Source organism: Furipterus horrens, unplaced genomic scaffold (genome assembly GCF_987537825.1).
Source record: "Furipterus horrens unplaced genomic scaffold, mFurHor1.1.pri manual_scaffold_7, whole genome shotgun sequence".
In the NCBI taxonomy this organism is placed as follows: domain Eukaryota; kingdom Metazoa; phylum Chordata; class Mammalia; order Chiroptera; family Furipteridae; genus Furipterus; species Furipterus horrens.
In genome coordinates, this window is record NW_028327177.1 from 135,907,086 (window position 1) to 135,923,311 (window position 16,226).

The 16,226-nt window shown below is 42.1% G+C and overlaps 1 protein-coding gene across 1 annotated transcript in view; it reads right to left on the reverse strand.

The window, feature by feature from the left end:
• The window catches only part of ULK4 (unc-51 like kinase 4), a 311,468-nt gene that overhangs the window by 225,640 nt on the left and 69,602 nt on the right, over positions 1-16,226 (reverse strand). The window contains exons 21-22 of the mRNA XM_090284953.1: positions 14,228-14,410; positions 7,497-7,624 (exon numbers count right to left, since the gene is read on the reverse strand). Coding sequence (XP_090141079.1) covers positions 7,497-7,624; positions 14,228-14,410 — 311 coding nt within the window. The remainder of the gene's footprint in view (positions 1-7,496; positions 7,625-14,227; positions 14,411-16,226) is intronic.

Consider the following 16,226-nt stretch of genomic DNA (forward strand, 5'->3'; position numbering starts at 1 on the left):
CTGGGTCCCACGTTGGCTCCATTTCCTCGGGAGACCAGCCAGTCATCCGGCAACAGCTGGCTAACGGAGGGAGCAGCCAACTCTCCTCACTGGAATAGTTACATATCCTGGATATAAATTTGCTTTCCCTGCCCATAAGCTTCTGTTAAAAAAAAAATGCCTTATTTATTATATGGTAATCAACATAATACTAAACTTGATCAGGGAACTTATTAACAGCAAAAGAAGGATGGTAAAGTGCTCAGGCCATGAAATTCACTCATCTCAGCAAGTGCCCCATCACCCAGAAGAACCCAGCTTGACTGCAAGAAGAAACGGCCGGCTGAAAAGTCAGTCATAGCGCCAGCTGGGAAACAACACAATCAAAACGTGGGTTCTAGCTTACAACATTGAAGCATATGTCTTGAATCAACCAACGAAATATATGCTTTCATCTCTTCCACAGTTAAAACACAGGCCTGGAAATCAAGGGGTAGAAGTGGGGTGACCGCCTGCCACTATCACACCTAATAACCAGTCTCCATGACCCTGAGCCCTGCTGGGTTGGTCCCCAGGAAGGAGAGTTTCCACCAGAGAACGCAACAATTCGGTTTGGGGGAACGAAGAGGGTCACTTTGCTGGTTAAGAGTGAGTGATCACAATTACTAAGAGAAACCTGGGTTGGTGCCAACCGTGAAGACAGGGGCAAACTAGGACCCAAGAGCCTCTGGGTTCTTCCATATCTAATAAAGTCAGTGAAACCTCAGCAGCCAAGAAAAGGCAGGTTCAGAGCACCTGACATCCCCAGCAATGTACAAACCTGTAATTCAAGTTTATTTATAACAGCAAAATTATTGAAATCATAGTGATTCCTGACACACTTTTAAATGCCCTCAAAAGGGTAGCCTTACCAACTCGTTAAAAGTAGTCCCTCTATCTGTACTTTGGATATAAGACAGTGATAGTTTCTTTTATTAACTTGATATTACTATGGGTAGGAATAGTATTTGGTGATTTTAATTTTAATTTCTTTGATTACTAATGAGGAATATCTGTTGACATCTTTTTAAAAATCTCTTTACCGTACACAGCTTAACTATATGATGCAAAAACTTATAAATTTTGTTAGCATGAGATTTCTGATTTATGATTTGGGGAAATATAAAAGTGTTTAATCTATATATAGCCAAACTATCAGAATTTCCTTTTACGGTTTTTTTCATTGCTTTTCTACTCAGGAAAACTGTCCTTGCCCATATTTAAACATATTTTCTTCCAGCTGTTTATAGTTTCTTTTTGGTATATAATTCTTTAATCCATCTGGAATTGACTTTTGTATGGTGTAAGTTGAGAAGACAACTTTTTCCCACATAGTTAACCAATTACACAGAGTAAATATTTCTTTTTTAAAAAATCCTTCTTTTAAGATCAAAGCAGATTTTTTTTTTTTTTTTATTTCACTGATTACCATATTAATAGCAATTCTGCGGGAAGGGAAAAAACCAGATCCATCAGGAGGCACTGACATTGCAGACCCACAGCAAACCTATACAATGAACACAAAAGACTACTCATCCTCTAAAAGGGTTATCGTTTCTAGAGACACACCGGACCCTGTTTTATCACCTGCCATAGTCAATATGAGTGTGAAGCCATTGCAAGAAATAGGTGGCTGTTTGGGCGCCATCATATCATTTTAATCTGATTCTGACAGCTCCATTTCACCTCCCGTCACGCTAGGAAGATTTGAGAGCCAACACCATAAAAAAAGGTGCTGAAATTTCATCCATAAAAGGCCGGCGGTGATGATGGTAAGCAGGAAAAAAATAGCTACATAATGTAGCAAAGGGTACCTTGAGCTCTTGATGTGAGGTTTCCATTCACAGGCAGACGGGCTGCATCACGGTGAGCTCAGAACTCCGGCTGCTAGTGGAGTTGCAAGAGGTGGGTAAGGAAGAGAGAGCATTTTTCCATATCAACTCGTCACAGAGATTTTTAACATCACTCTCTCTTTCCCATACCTTTATATCCAACCTTGCATTTTATGTGCATACTAATGAAATACATGGGCTGCAGGGCACACGGAACAAATAGAAACCATCTTTGCATGGTCTGTACTGGCTGCCTATGTGTTTCTGGGAGTAAATTACATTACTCGATTTTTTAAAAGATTTTATTTAAAATAAATAAAAGGAGCAGGGAGGAAGAAACAGAGGGAGAGAAACATCAGTGTGAGAGACATCAATGAGTTGCCTCAACCAGGGCTGAAGCCACACCCCAGGCATGTGTCCTAATGGGGAATCGAACTGGCGGCCCTTTGCTTTGCTGGACCATGCCCAATCAACTGAGCGACACCTGTCAGGGCCTATGTTACCAAATTCAATCTACAGAGTCTAAAAAAATTGAGCTTTGACTGCCTAAGGAGTCTCCTAATTCTTCAAAATTAGCTGGTACCTCTTGCTAATATTTCTTTTTAGTTTTGGGATGTTTGTTTGTTGCTTCATTAAATAATTTTCTCACTTACAGGAGTGAAACACGCTTATTGTAATAAGACTAAAAATAAAAATGAATAAGGATACATAATATCTCTATCCCACCCTCCTCAGATAACCAATTCGGTATATTCTTCCATGAAGGTTTAAAAAAAGTTTATACAAATGCACACAAATAAGAGTTTTGCCATTTTTATTTGTTTTATAAAATAACTTAATAATTAATATATAATTGTCCTTTCATTTTTATACTTACCTATATATAATGAACATCCCTCTAAGTTAATCAAATGAACCACCTACTTATATTATAGCTATACTATCACTTATTGAAGTATTTCAACACTGATGCACGCACGTTACCTGTATTTCCAGATATTGACTGCTAGAAACAACATAATTTCTAAATAATTCATACCTCTATTTCTAGCAGCTAAATACCAAATGCAGGCCTGATAGAACCAAAGTCATGGGTATTGTTAATAGCCACACATGTTTTTGAGTTACTTTTCAAGAAATTGGAGCAATTCACATTTTCATGAGCAATGTTTAAAAGTGACTTTGCATTTTCAGTTCTGCCAAGCTGGTATAGCCTTAATCCTCTCAGGTTCTCCCTCTTAATAACTAAAAATTCCTGGACGTAATATTTGTTAAAGCATAAGAAGACTCTGAAAGGTGGAAGATGGACTGCCTGGAGAACGGAGACCTTGAGGAACAGCATGGCAGTGAGTCTCCTCAGCTCCCTAATTACCTCTCATATGTTCAGAAAAGGCTGCTACAGAAGCCTCCAACCCAGAGCTGCATCCTCAAAAGAGAAAGCCTGTTTCCCCTGGCCAAAGGACCAGCAAAAAATATGGCCTAACAGAAAGCCTCTTTGGCAAAAGCTGTCCTACTCTGGCAAAACACCAAACAAAAAACAAAAATAAAAACAAATCCACAACCAACCCCCTCCCTATTCCTTCTCCACGGTTTCAGTAGATCTAATCAAGGAGTTAATCTACTTCAACCCCAGGGAAGCAGGTGACCCACTCCAACTCCCCAGCTGGGAGGTGTGGGCAAAGCCAAGCAGAGAGCTAATCTTCCATCCTCAGCCCAGCAGAAGCAAGCAGCAGTGACCCGATTCCCTTGACACTGAGCAGACAGCTGATCCTCCATCCCCTGCCCAGCCAAAGCAAGCTACTCTCCAATTTCCCTACAAGAAGTGTCAGCATATCTTAGCAGGAAGCATTCCCTAACCAGCAGAAGCAGGCAGCAATCTGATCCCTTATCAGTTTAGTGTCAGTGGGGTCCAGTGAGAAGCTGGACCTCCACCCCTCCTAGCAACAAGACTTAATGGCACAGATTGAGGTAAGGACATACAGTCTCCTAAGATAACAGGCAAATCGTCCAGATTCGAGAAGCTAAAGAAACTCAAAATAGGACACATGCAAAGAAATCCACACCAAAGATACAATTACATTACAATCAATGTAATGTACCATATATTGTATCAACATGTTTAAGCAGAAAAAATCATATTCTCATATTAAGTGCTGTGGAAAAGCATCTGACAAAATCCAACACCCATCCATGATTAAAGTGTTGTTGGACAGTCTGTGAGGAATAAGGCTTATGACTGATTGGATATCAGTACAGAAATACCAGGCAGCATTTCACTAACTGCACTAGGGGACACCCAAACATCAGTCCCTATGGGGTTCTTACTGGGGGATCAGTAGGCTTCCTCGAGATGAATCTCCCAACTCTAGTCAATATTATGCAAACCAGGATGCCAACAGTCTGTAAGTCAAGCAGGGATAGGGGCTGAAGCCGTCACCCTTCATAGGAAGCAGATGTTCATATAATCCCAATCTGTCAGAAGGCACTTCCTGTCCCTCTTATCTGTGTCAACACCCAGATCGGAAGCCTTTCCTGTTCACGCTACCTGCTGAGGTGGAAGGGGAGGTGTCTTCTGGACATGCAAGGAGGATGAGGAGGGCTGGGAATCCAATCTCCATCAATCCTCCCCTCTTCAGTCTCATCTCTCACCACTGCCTTGGAAGGTAGGCACAACAGCCCCACTTGCTGACCTTTCCAGAACTGTCCTGCGGCAATCAGATCTCCTCACGGCGTTTCCCCTCGCAGACAACGAGGGTTCTCAGCAATCTCCATGCTGCTGAACTAGCAGACACTCCTCTGTCGGTTCTCCGGCTCCCAAAATAAAGGACAGGTGACAGGCCTGTCTGCTCTGACCACCTTTCCCTTTTCCCTCCCGCTTGTGGTTTTGTGACTTTTTAATTCTTCACTCTCAGTTTAGTACAGTATTAGAAGAGTGTACGTTCAAGCAGAGGACAACTGCTATCACTCCGGCCACTGGAGTCCTCCTCCGTCTGTTCTTTCCTCCTCCTGGAATTCCTGGCACTTCGCCCCTGAAGTCTCCTGGGCCCACTCCCTCTTCTCTACTGTTGTCCCATGAATTGTCCCATCTTTGTGACCAGCCCTGTGTGATCAGTGTGCTTTTCCTTACTGCCCTCCAAAGGCCATTCTCCTTCAGTTCTACTGAATTTCAAAAAACTGCCTCTTCATAGCGTTTTTGTTACTTGTTTGTTACCCCATTAGGTGTGCCTCGGTAAGAGCTGCCTGTTCTTGTGCTTCCTCCTTCCAGAACTGTCCCTCTCTCGGTGGACTATGACAGCTCTCTGCTTACTCATGACTTCTTTGCCTACTCAGCAGCTGATCAGGGCAGGTTGTGTCAAAGAAGCAGGTGGCGAGAGGGAGCTGTTCCCTTCGGATACAGGAAAATGGGGTCCTCTCTCCGCAGCATCCCAGACTGGGGCAGGCTGGCCCCTCTGCAGTCCCACTCCAGATGGCTTGGGGATAGGAGTGCTGGCCCCAACGACTGCACACTGAGAGCACCTGCATTTTTGGACCCTGCCGGGCATCGTCTCTGCCACAGAGCACAGGAAGAATGGGGCCCTCCCTTACCTCTCCTGCAGGCCAAACCTCACCTGCCTGGCTCTTTCTCTACACTCGCCCTGCTCAGGGTCTGGGGACACCTTCAAGCTGCCAACCTTCCGCCACTGCTAAAGTTTCTAAATATTCATTCAGAGACACAGAAGTCACAGCAATTTCCTGGACCAAAGACAGCATGCCCAGGCTCTGGTGGTCTGGAGTGGTTTAATCCTTCCCAGGTAAAGAGCTTCCGGAGTTGGGTTATGAGGGGTATTTTAGATGGAATGATCCGCGCGGCTCTCCAAATAAGTAACCCTTAAATGGAAGCAGAATGACCTCAGGAAGCTGGCCACACAAACCACTGGCGGAAGGGCAGGAGGGCACAGGGAGCAGCAACTGGGAACCGCCCTGAGGTGACCGTAGCAGGTTTAGTGTTTAAAAAGCAACAGAAAAAACCATGGCAGGAACGGAGCTTGTACAAAGTGTTGTACAAGACAAGGTCTGAGAGGTGGGCAGGGACCAGCAGATGGACGAAGGACCGACGAGGTCGGGGCAGGGAGCAGGGGTCTTCCTGCAGCAGCACAGGGTGTCACGGGAAGAGTCTGAGCAGGGGAGAAACAAACCTGACTCGCCCTGGGTAAGACATACTCTAGTCACTACGTGGAAACCAGACTGAGTCCAAGAAATAATGGGAGCGCATCTATTGATGATATTATTATTTGTCTGGGTGAAAAAAGATGGTTGGCACAAGGAGAGATGAGAGGCAGCAAAGCCAGTGGGAGCAACTTCCACTTCCAGCCCTAATGGACTAACAGGGACAGGATGCACCCTCCCATCGCAAACAACCGAACGATATGGGAACTCCATTTTCAAGACACTGGACAGAAAACAACAAAGGACAGTGGTCACTGGCAGACAGGAAACAAAGGAGGCTTCTTCCGAGCTTCCACAGAACCTTGACTTAGAAGTCATTAATCTGCAATACAGGGCCATGCTAAAGGCAGGTACTAAGGAGGAATCTAACAGAGTCCTACCAATGCCTTCCAAGCAATGAATGTGCTCAATTAAAATCACGTGCTCTTGAATTGATATTGGTACATGGCAGTTCCTGTCTGTGTGAAAGGCATTTTCAAAGATAAGAATCATGAAACTGCATTAGAGATCAGCACTAACATGAACACCCGTAATTGCTTTGAAGATGGGGACAATAATTTGACCTCTAATTAAGCAAAATGTTATCTCCACCCCCCCAAAAAAAATTCTGTTCTTTTCATTAGGCCTGCATTACAAAAAATATAAAATATATAAACAATAAAAAATATATAAAAATTTGCTTTCTCTCTTGTTATATAAGGACCTACATAATATTCACCATTTTGCCTCTTGATTCAAAAATCCTACAATATTTACTCTCTAGCTGTTTACAAGAAAGAGTTTCCCTATCACTAATCTAGATCTATCACAACAATTCCAGGCTCTCCTCAATATTCTATAATAAGTAAAAAGCTAGATTGAGAAATAGACATTACACCATATTTTTAAGGCTCCTCTGGATTTCAGCAGAACTTGTGGACGGACTGGACAGCCCGGAAGATGTCACCCGGGAAGCACCAGAGCACGGAGGGAGCCCGGGGTGCATCCAGCACAGCTTCTGGGAGGTGCAACCCAAAGGCAGTGAGAGACCCACCTGTCCTCTAACTTCCCCCGATCCCTGCCCTGCTCCTCCGTTTCACTAGGCTGCCCTCCGGGTTTTCCACCGCTCATTCCAGAATCCTAAAATATGAAAACTGGGCCCAAACCCCTGGTACGAGAATACCTCTCAAAGATGCAAACCAGAGCCAGCATTAACCCCCTGCCTTGGGTTGTCCTGAGACCCAGGAAACTCCAGGTGTTCCCCAGCTCCCTGCTTCAGCCTCACAGGTCCCCTCTCTGATCTCCCGGGTTTCCAAGCTGCGGCAACACGTAAAATATTAAACCCTTGGGGAAACCTAAGAAAAATTCCATACCAGGTACACAGAGGCCAAAAATACTCCTAATGAAACTAAGAAAACAAGCACCAAACTGAACTTAATGATGAAATCAGAGAAATCATACCTTGCTTGGCAGCAGAGCAGCAGCATCTCATGGTTATGAATCAAAATGTATAAAAGAACCAGGAAGGCTTTTGCTCTAATGGAAGTCGAGGGGCTGTCAAGTAAACGGATAATTGTAGAGACAAAATCCTGTGGAAGACATGGAAACTTTTTTTAGACAACATGAAATAAATACGGCAGTCATCTCTCAAGGTTAATAGATTATAATAACAAAACAGACAGCTACCGTCTCTACATCCTTAAGTGGTGCCAGGTGCTATGCTAAATTTTTAATATGTATTATCCGACTTAAACCTGAAAATTGGCCATAAAGTTGACAATGTTCTCCCTATTTTAAAAAGGAAAATGAATCTTAAAAAGTTAAGCAATTTGCCCAAATTCACAAAGTTGGACTCAAATCCAGGCCAGACGGACAACAAAGCCTGTCTTCTAACCACTCAACCGCACAGCCAAAGTGTGGCATTTATGAGAACAACCGGCAGTCACGCTGCATTTAGACACGAACCTCTGAGTAAACCTGCGCAGGTAGAAATCGCACCTCTAGTCCACGTACAACACCCAATACATGACACAAAAGAAAAACCTATATTCCCGTAACATTCTTTAATTAAAGGTATAATACAACACAGAAGAAAAAGTATTGACAAGTATTACCGTTATTTTCCCTTCTAACAGAGATTGTACATCATTTCAGGTGCTTACTGATATGCAGAAAGGACACACGAACAGACAGACGCACACACGATTAATGAGTGTATGTAGGTAGGAATATGGAGTCGTATTGTTAACAGGCTGGCTGCAGGGAGCAGAAATATATATTCCCAGGAGTCCTTAACAGAGGCAAGTACTAGAGATGACACTATGTATCTGAGGCAAATATAAGCAACTCGATTTTTTGCCATGCCACGGGCCTGTTACATTAGGTGCTATATTGCTGAGCAGGAAGAATTTACACAGTCAGGTGTATGTTTCTATTTAAGGACAGAGATATGTCTATGTGTCTCTATGCATTACTCTCACCTAGTTCCTGAACCAAATAATCAAGCCAGTTCATCATCATTCTGATTCAAACCAGAATCAACACCAAGGTGTCCCTGCATAACAGATCTGTTTTCACCTTTCCAGCATGCGGACCGGAGAAAGCCCATTTCTCCCCCTGAGCATTGTGGCCCAGTGGGTTGGGCATCATTCCGCAAAGTAGAAGGTCACCAGTTCGATTCCCAGTCAGGGCACATGCCTGGGTTGCGGGCCAGGTCCGCAGTTGGGGGCATGTGAGAGGCAACTAATTGATGTTTCTCTTGCACAGCGGTGCTTCTCTCCCTCCCTTCCCCTCTCTCTAAAAATAAATAAATAAAATCTTTTTAAAAAAGGAGAAAAGAAAGAAAGAAAGGAAGGAAGGAAGGAAGGAAGGAAGAAAGGAAAAGAAAGAAAGAAAGAAAGAAAGAAAGAAAGAAAGAAAGAAAGAAAGAAAGAAAGAAAGAAAGAAAGAAAGAGAAAGAAAGGAAGGAAGGAAGGAAGGAAGGAAGGAAGGAAGGAAGAAAAAAGGAAGAAAGAAAGCGAGCTCATTTCCCCAGAGTCAACTCCCAATCTAATTCACACTCTGTGGCCCAAGGACCATGATCATAAGTCTGTTCTCTGCACCAACGTGACCTCACACATGTGCACACACATAATTCCAAAACCATTCAAATATCCACTAGCCAAAGACTGAAAGACTGTCCTAGATTAGAGGAGACTACAGAGACATGAAAACTGACTTCAATTCTGCAAAAAAGAATATTACTGGGACAACTGCAAAAGTTGAGTAAGGTCTGTAGATTAGCTGATACAAATGCTAAACAAGTGTTAACTTGATTTTTAAATCCATGGCTTTCTTTCAGGGAATATTCAGTGAAGTAATCGAAGGTGAAGGAGCGTCAGTCTGCAATCTCTTCTTGAACGGGTCAGAGATAGAAAGACAAAGAAACTATAAAACAAATACGGTCAAGTGTTGCCCTTTGGTGAATGTGGGTAAAGGGTATACTGCAATCCTCTGTATTACGCAATCAATATTAAACTTATCAGCTGCCCAAAGGTGATCTACTCCAAGAATCCTCAATGCAATGGCTGAAGTTACAAATCGGAGCATCTTCCTCCTCCATCCCATGTCCAACGGAGTCCCAATTTCTGCGAGAACAACACCCCGCCACCATTGTCTTATTTCGATGCATCATTCTGTCTTTCCCGAATGACTGTTAACAGGGTTTATCCGTCTTTGCTTTCTTCCATCTATTCTGCAAGAGGTGGCCACCATGAGCTTCTATGACAGCAAATATGATTCTGCTATTCACCTATAAGATATTCCCAGTTGTTTCTGCAACCCTTGAGATTAAGCCATGACTGTGAATCATGCAAATTAAAATAATATGCTTAGGATTTTGAGTGAAACAAACTAGACAAAGCAGAGTCTAAATTTTTTTGTAACACAACCACTCCGAGTCCCTGCAGAAGACGCAGTGTCTTACAGGCTACCATTTTGGATCTAAGCCTAAAAGCATTGTGTGCCCTAAATAAATTCTCATTTAGTCACTTTAGAAAACCTGAACGAGCACTGTAGGGCTCCATATTTAATCATAGGCAACATGCACCACACTTTTAGAACAGTATCCATCTTACAACACCTGAGGAGGGAAGATTAAAAACTGCCGGCAAAGATTTAGTGTCTCCAGTGAAGGAGACCTTTGGAGAACCAAAAAAGACCTCAGGTCACTTCAGTATGCGATCCATTATGTAGCCAGCAGAAGCTGTTTAGGTCTGGAAGCCAAACCACAGCAGGACGGGTTTATGTGCAACATTTAAATGGTCACTGGCAGTGATTTCAGAATGAACATACATAAAGATGATGTGATGGAAGAGTCCAAATGCTCGGAATGGGCCCAAATATCTGAAGCCCCCGTCACCAACAAAATATTAACTTTATCGTAATTCAGCAAAAGGATTAAACATCCTTCTAGTATATATCATAAAGAGGAAATTATGATATGAATAAAAATAACCATGAGGTAGAGAACTTGGCAATCGTCTCTTGTAAATCTGAAGCGGTGAAATTGATCTACTCCGATCAGCTGTCACAGGTGAAAATCAATGAGCACAGCCTGGCCATCAGCTGATAACAGCCCCAAGGAAAGGCAGCGCGACATCACGTGGGTGGCTGCGCGGACACTATGTTCCTGTTTGATGGTGATGGAAATGAAAATTGGACGATTAAATCTAAAATTGTTTTTGGATTACACTTCCCCTGAAGAAGTTTAGCCAAGTATCTAAGTAAAAAATGTCTGTAAGAGAATATACTTATGAATGCGGACAAACTAACAACATCATAATACGCACTAACAATTCAATTGACATGCATAAATTAATTAGCATATTTTAAAAGCTGGAGTAGCAGCCATTGAGTCTGTATGCCTAGAGACTGGCGAAAAGTAAACTTAGTAAACTTAGCATTCAATTTTTTCAAAATTCTGTAGGCACAAAATTTTGTCATGATCTTCCATAGTACTTACAAATAACAGATCTGCAGTGTCTGGTTTATTATTAAGCACTGCTGTGCTAGCTGGTCAAAATGCTAAACCTAAAAACACGGCTTCAGTCAAACTAGACTGGTCAAATAAAAATAGCAGCTATTATCAAAATTCATAGGCAAAGAAGTTCAAAGGCAGTATTTCTGGTCAATAGCACTCAGAAGGAAGCCGCCTTCGTATTGAGCCTAAATAAACTCACCTGTGAAACATGATATGGCTTTAAAAACTAATGTTTAAATCATTAAGTGACCCCCAAAGCATATGAGGTCCAAAGGACACATGGCTGGTTTTCTGGCTGCAAAGGACTTTCAAGGTCACGTTACCCAGGAACAAAATGACTGAGGCAGATGTTCAAATCCATGTAACTTAAATTGATAGGAGTTTTCTCAGCTCAACTAATTGAAATGCAGCATGATGGGGATTCAGGAGTTTTATATGCTTTTGATTTCCTAACAGCAAGAATCTGGCATTGAGTTTTTAACATAAGTTTTTTGTTTTTTATGCCACAGCAGTGATTTACTTGCAGAGCAGTCGTCTAGTTCAGATAAGCTTTCCCCTTCTCCCTGTATGCGTTTACACACACACACACACATACGAGGTATGTGTTTATATGTGAATATGCCTGTGTGATGTTACTCCAAGTTTAGGACAACATACCATACTGTCACCCTGATTCTCATGACTTGGCTTTGGTTTATTCAAACACAAAATTCATAAAAGTTAGAAACACAGCAGTGAATAGGAAAAATATGGATCACCAAACAATATACAATTGATCCCATCTCTGTAAAAAGATTCTAATAGCACATGTGTGTGGCAGCAGGGAGGAGAAAATAAGGGAACGCATGTTCATGTGTATGTGGGCATCCGTATGCACAGCAAACTCCTTCAATACGTCCATATCCATTCAAGAACAAGAACCTGATTCAGAAGGGAATAATTCCACCAGCTAATCTAGTTTCAGATGAAAATATGGCTCCAGTTACATATTTCAAAGGGAGATTCATTACTAACTGCTAATAACTATGCAAACATAAAGTAGGCTGCTAATTAAATAATCCTAAACTCTAAGTTTTATTATAAGGGATAGCATGTGTCTTCAGAAATGCTAATATGCTAGTTAATTACAAGTAAATGGTAACCTTGTCTACCCGCTTTCTAGAGAACGTATTTACGCAGAGCCTTCTAACTGTGGAGACACCCGTGGGACCCTCCGTGTCAGAGCTGAAGGCAGAGATGCATGCAGCAGGATAGTCACTACATCAGGGTGGGTGCAAACCAAATGGTGAGAGGCAAACAGTTCAAAAGTAGGAGAAGAATTAAATCACTACAGGTCCCCCCCAAAATGAAAATTATATAATAACTTATAAATGTTCTTGGGGACTACGGAACGACATACACATTTTTATCTTAATTCTACAGATGTGTGCATAAAAGAGACACACAGAAAACAAGGCTAAAAAAATAAACCAGCGTCTTCACAGCAACTATCTCTGCGTAATGAGATCATGGTTGATTTTGTTTTCTTTAGGTTCTTCTAAATTTTCCGCACTACACAGTATTTTTTTTTTTTTTATTTGAAAGGAATGACATGGGTCTCTTTGAGAGATTGAATTTCAACTTAAAAATACCACAATATACGGGCATCAATTCCCCCAAAAGAACACGGGCCGTTCTTTCTCCCTGTCCACCAGGAGGCAGCAAACCCAGTATCTGCTCCGGGGCCCCTTCCTCTTCCACTCACTTGAGACCGCCTCTTCTCAGCAGAAATAGGGTGAGTAAACCTGCTCCTGAAATCCACACGTATATACAAATATGTGCACTTTTCTTTAAATAAAAAACAAAACCATGACCACTGGGTCAAAGCCCTAAGAAAGGCCAGTACCACGCTCCTCCGTGACCCGGGTCTTCTTCCTACCTCCCAGCCTCCTGCCACGTCCCTTTGTCCCTGCTGCCTCCGTGTGGCTTCGCTGGCCACCTTTCTCTTCCCAGATCTCCCAACACGCCTCACACCTTAGGGAAGCCCAACTATCAAGTTCTTATTTTATTAGCTTCGTGAAATATCATACTTGCAACTAAATTTATGCCTGTGTTCGGGGGCGGGAGGGGAACCAACTGCTAAACTCTCAGCCTCTGTTATCATAATTTACACGGTAAAGCCACTCAAGCGGTACTTCCTGTAATACAAAGACAACAGTAATGCCTTGGAAAATTTAGTGGCGAACATTAAGATATACAGACTGTTGGAAAATATAATTCCTCTGAGGCTCAAATTTCTTAGCAGAGTCTAAATCAGACTAACTAAAGGCAAGAAGTGGCCGGCTCTCTGTTTTGGCTCTCACAGACCAAGTTTACTATGCAAACCTGACCGTTATCAGTAGTAATTACTGAAATTTTAGCTTTTCGTGTAAAAACCAACATTCAAGGTGTTGCATTCAATGCAGAGGAACCAGAGTAAACACCTACTTAAGTGGGTCCATTCTACCTTTAGCAGCGGCACCTTCCCATGTTCTACCAAATTCCAATTGGCCAGGTATCTCCCCTCCCAAAAAGAACTGGTCCAATAAGTGTTTAAAAGTACACACCACATTCCCCGCATGAAGATTCAGAATACGCAGGAGCATACGAAAAAACGGGGAAGTCTGCACAACTGTACTATCTCTTTAACTTTAACTCACTACTCTCCCAACGTATATATAAGCATGGTCCACTTTCTCACCTACTGACACCTCACTGAGCACTAATACTCCAGCACAGGGCTTCTCAAACCCTCGAGTTAACACCGATCACCTAGAGACCTCATTAACATGTCCATTCTGGTTCAGCAGGTCTTGGGTGGGGCCTGAGGGTCTGCATCTCCACTCCCAGGAGACACCGATGGTCTGGAAATACTGGCCCGTAGCATGTAGGAAGGCCTCATTTCCTAACTTTTCATTACTAACGTGGTGCTAGCAGGCAGAGCGACTTACTGAATCCAATTTTAATCACTCAAAGGCTGTCCGAAGATCTGCAGATGAATGGCCTGTGGTACAGAGGTTTGGCAAAATTTTAAAAGGTCCCTTGAGACGCAAAGTAAATTCTACCGAGATGGTATTACTTGTCCACTAAAAGTGCGGGGGGAAAAAAACAATGATTTTGTAAAATAAAGTAACAGGTGAAATCTATGTCAAACCTTTTCTTGGATTAGCCTCTGAAGATGAATCCCACAGGACAACATGGTAGTGAACAAGGTCAGCATGTACTGCTGGACCCGGCAGATGGCGGAGGCCAGGGAGTTGATGATGGAGGGCAGGCCCACCTTCTCAATGACATTCTGGAAGGCAGTAGGGGAGTGGCGAGTGATCCTGCACAAGGCCTGCAGAGACAGGGGGACAGATCTGTCAGGCAGCTCCAAGCGCATTCGCCGGGCCCTGCAAAGGCAGAGAGGAGGAGAAGGCGCAGGCCTCGCTCCTTCATCACTTATTTTAGCTTAAGAAAGTTGGGAGGTTTCAACACATTTAAAAATCAAACAATAATCTGGCTGCTAATGAAAGCTAAAGTTGTTTTATAACATTAGAAACTCTTACAATAATAAGTCATATAAATGATGATGAGCTAACTAAGATGATAAACTAATTCACAAGTCTAGATAGAAGAACATCCCTTTAAGTAATAAACATCATTAAGTGCCCCCTTCATGCAGACACTAAGCTAAGGGCTGGGAAAATAGTCATAAAAGTATAATATAGAGCTAACATTTATTATTTAGTATGTGAAGAACACTGAGAATATCTGAAGACTATTTCATTTAATTTTCACAACAATATGGAAGTTAGGTATTATTATTAACACCATTTTATAGACAGTAAAACTAAGGCATAAAATATTTAAGTAGTTTGCCCAAAAATATACAGCTAGTAAGTGACAAAGCTGGCATTCAAACTGAAGTAATCAGACCCCTGAATTCTTCCTAAATTGCTCAGAGACTACCAGAGATAAAATTTGTAATAAATGAACTAATAGAATTTAGTACTGTGTTGTGATAGAAGCGGGAGAGTAATTATACTTGGGAAGGCAGGAAAAGCAAGTCAACAGGAGCTCCCTAACTAAGATGACATTGAGCCAGTTTCTGAAGAGGAAGTGGGAAATGGACGGGTGGGAAAGGAAGCGAGGAAAATGCCAGACGGAGAGAGGGAACAAGGATTCACATGGTGACAGGAAGACAGAGAGACCAGTTGTCTGACGCCGGCAGAACATTCTTCGGGCGAAGGAGAACCAGCCGAGAGTAGAACGAGGAAGACATGGCCCATCTCTAAAAGTAGCTGAAGCCAGAGATGGTCTACCAAGCTAGGAGCTTTGAATTTTTATGCCATAAGTCAGCAACTTTCAACAGGTGTGTGGCAAGAATTTTTAAAACATGCGACACCTGACTGTTGAGTCAGGGGCACAGACCTCTTTTCCCTTAGACTGTCAAATTAAAAAGTGACAACAGTCAACACAATGACCGCCATCTGGTGTCAGGGAGTTAAAATTATACCTGTTTTTTGTCAGACAAAAATATATTTTTTGGTGTGAGGCAGAATTTTAGTAATTAGTTTACACGTGCCAGGAGAAGAAAAAGGCTGAAAATTGCTGCCACACACAAAGGGAAGACTTCAAAAGTTTTAAGCAAAAGAAAGGGATGGTCATATTCTGTGTGTACATGGGAGACTTCAAAATGAGGAATAAACTTAAGCCTGAAATCGTTTCGCAAAAACAGTCATTATAATGCGTGTCATATAACCTCCTTCCTGATCTATATTTGAAGCAGATTTGTAACCTTGATTAATAATGAAAAGATCAAGTACGAGATAAATTGTTAGATGTATCAAGATGTCAAAAGAAAGGAAGGCAGGAGGGAGGAAGGGAAAAGATAAAGACTTTGAAAAATATTTTCATTTTCTTGAACATCTCCGGAAAACATTAAATATTTCTCTATCTTCATGAACGGACTTCCTTTAAAAGCTATTCCTGTTGATAAAATAAGGAAAACAAGTTGATTGGTATAAAGTCAATCTTCCACCAAAATGAAATGTTTAAAGTAAATGTATTTCTTTTATGCTAAACCTTCCTTCCAATCTTTATGAAAATGCTAATGTGACCTTATTCTACATAACCAGAAGGGGAAAGGTAATGCACATGGTGACAACGGA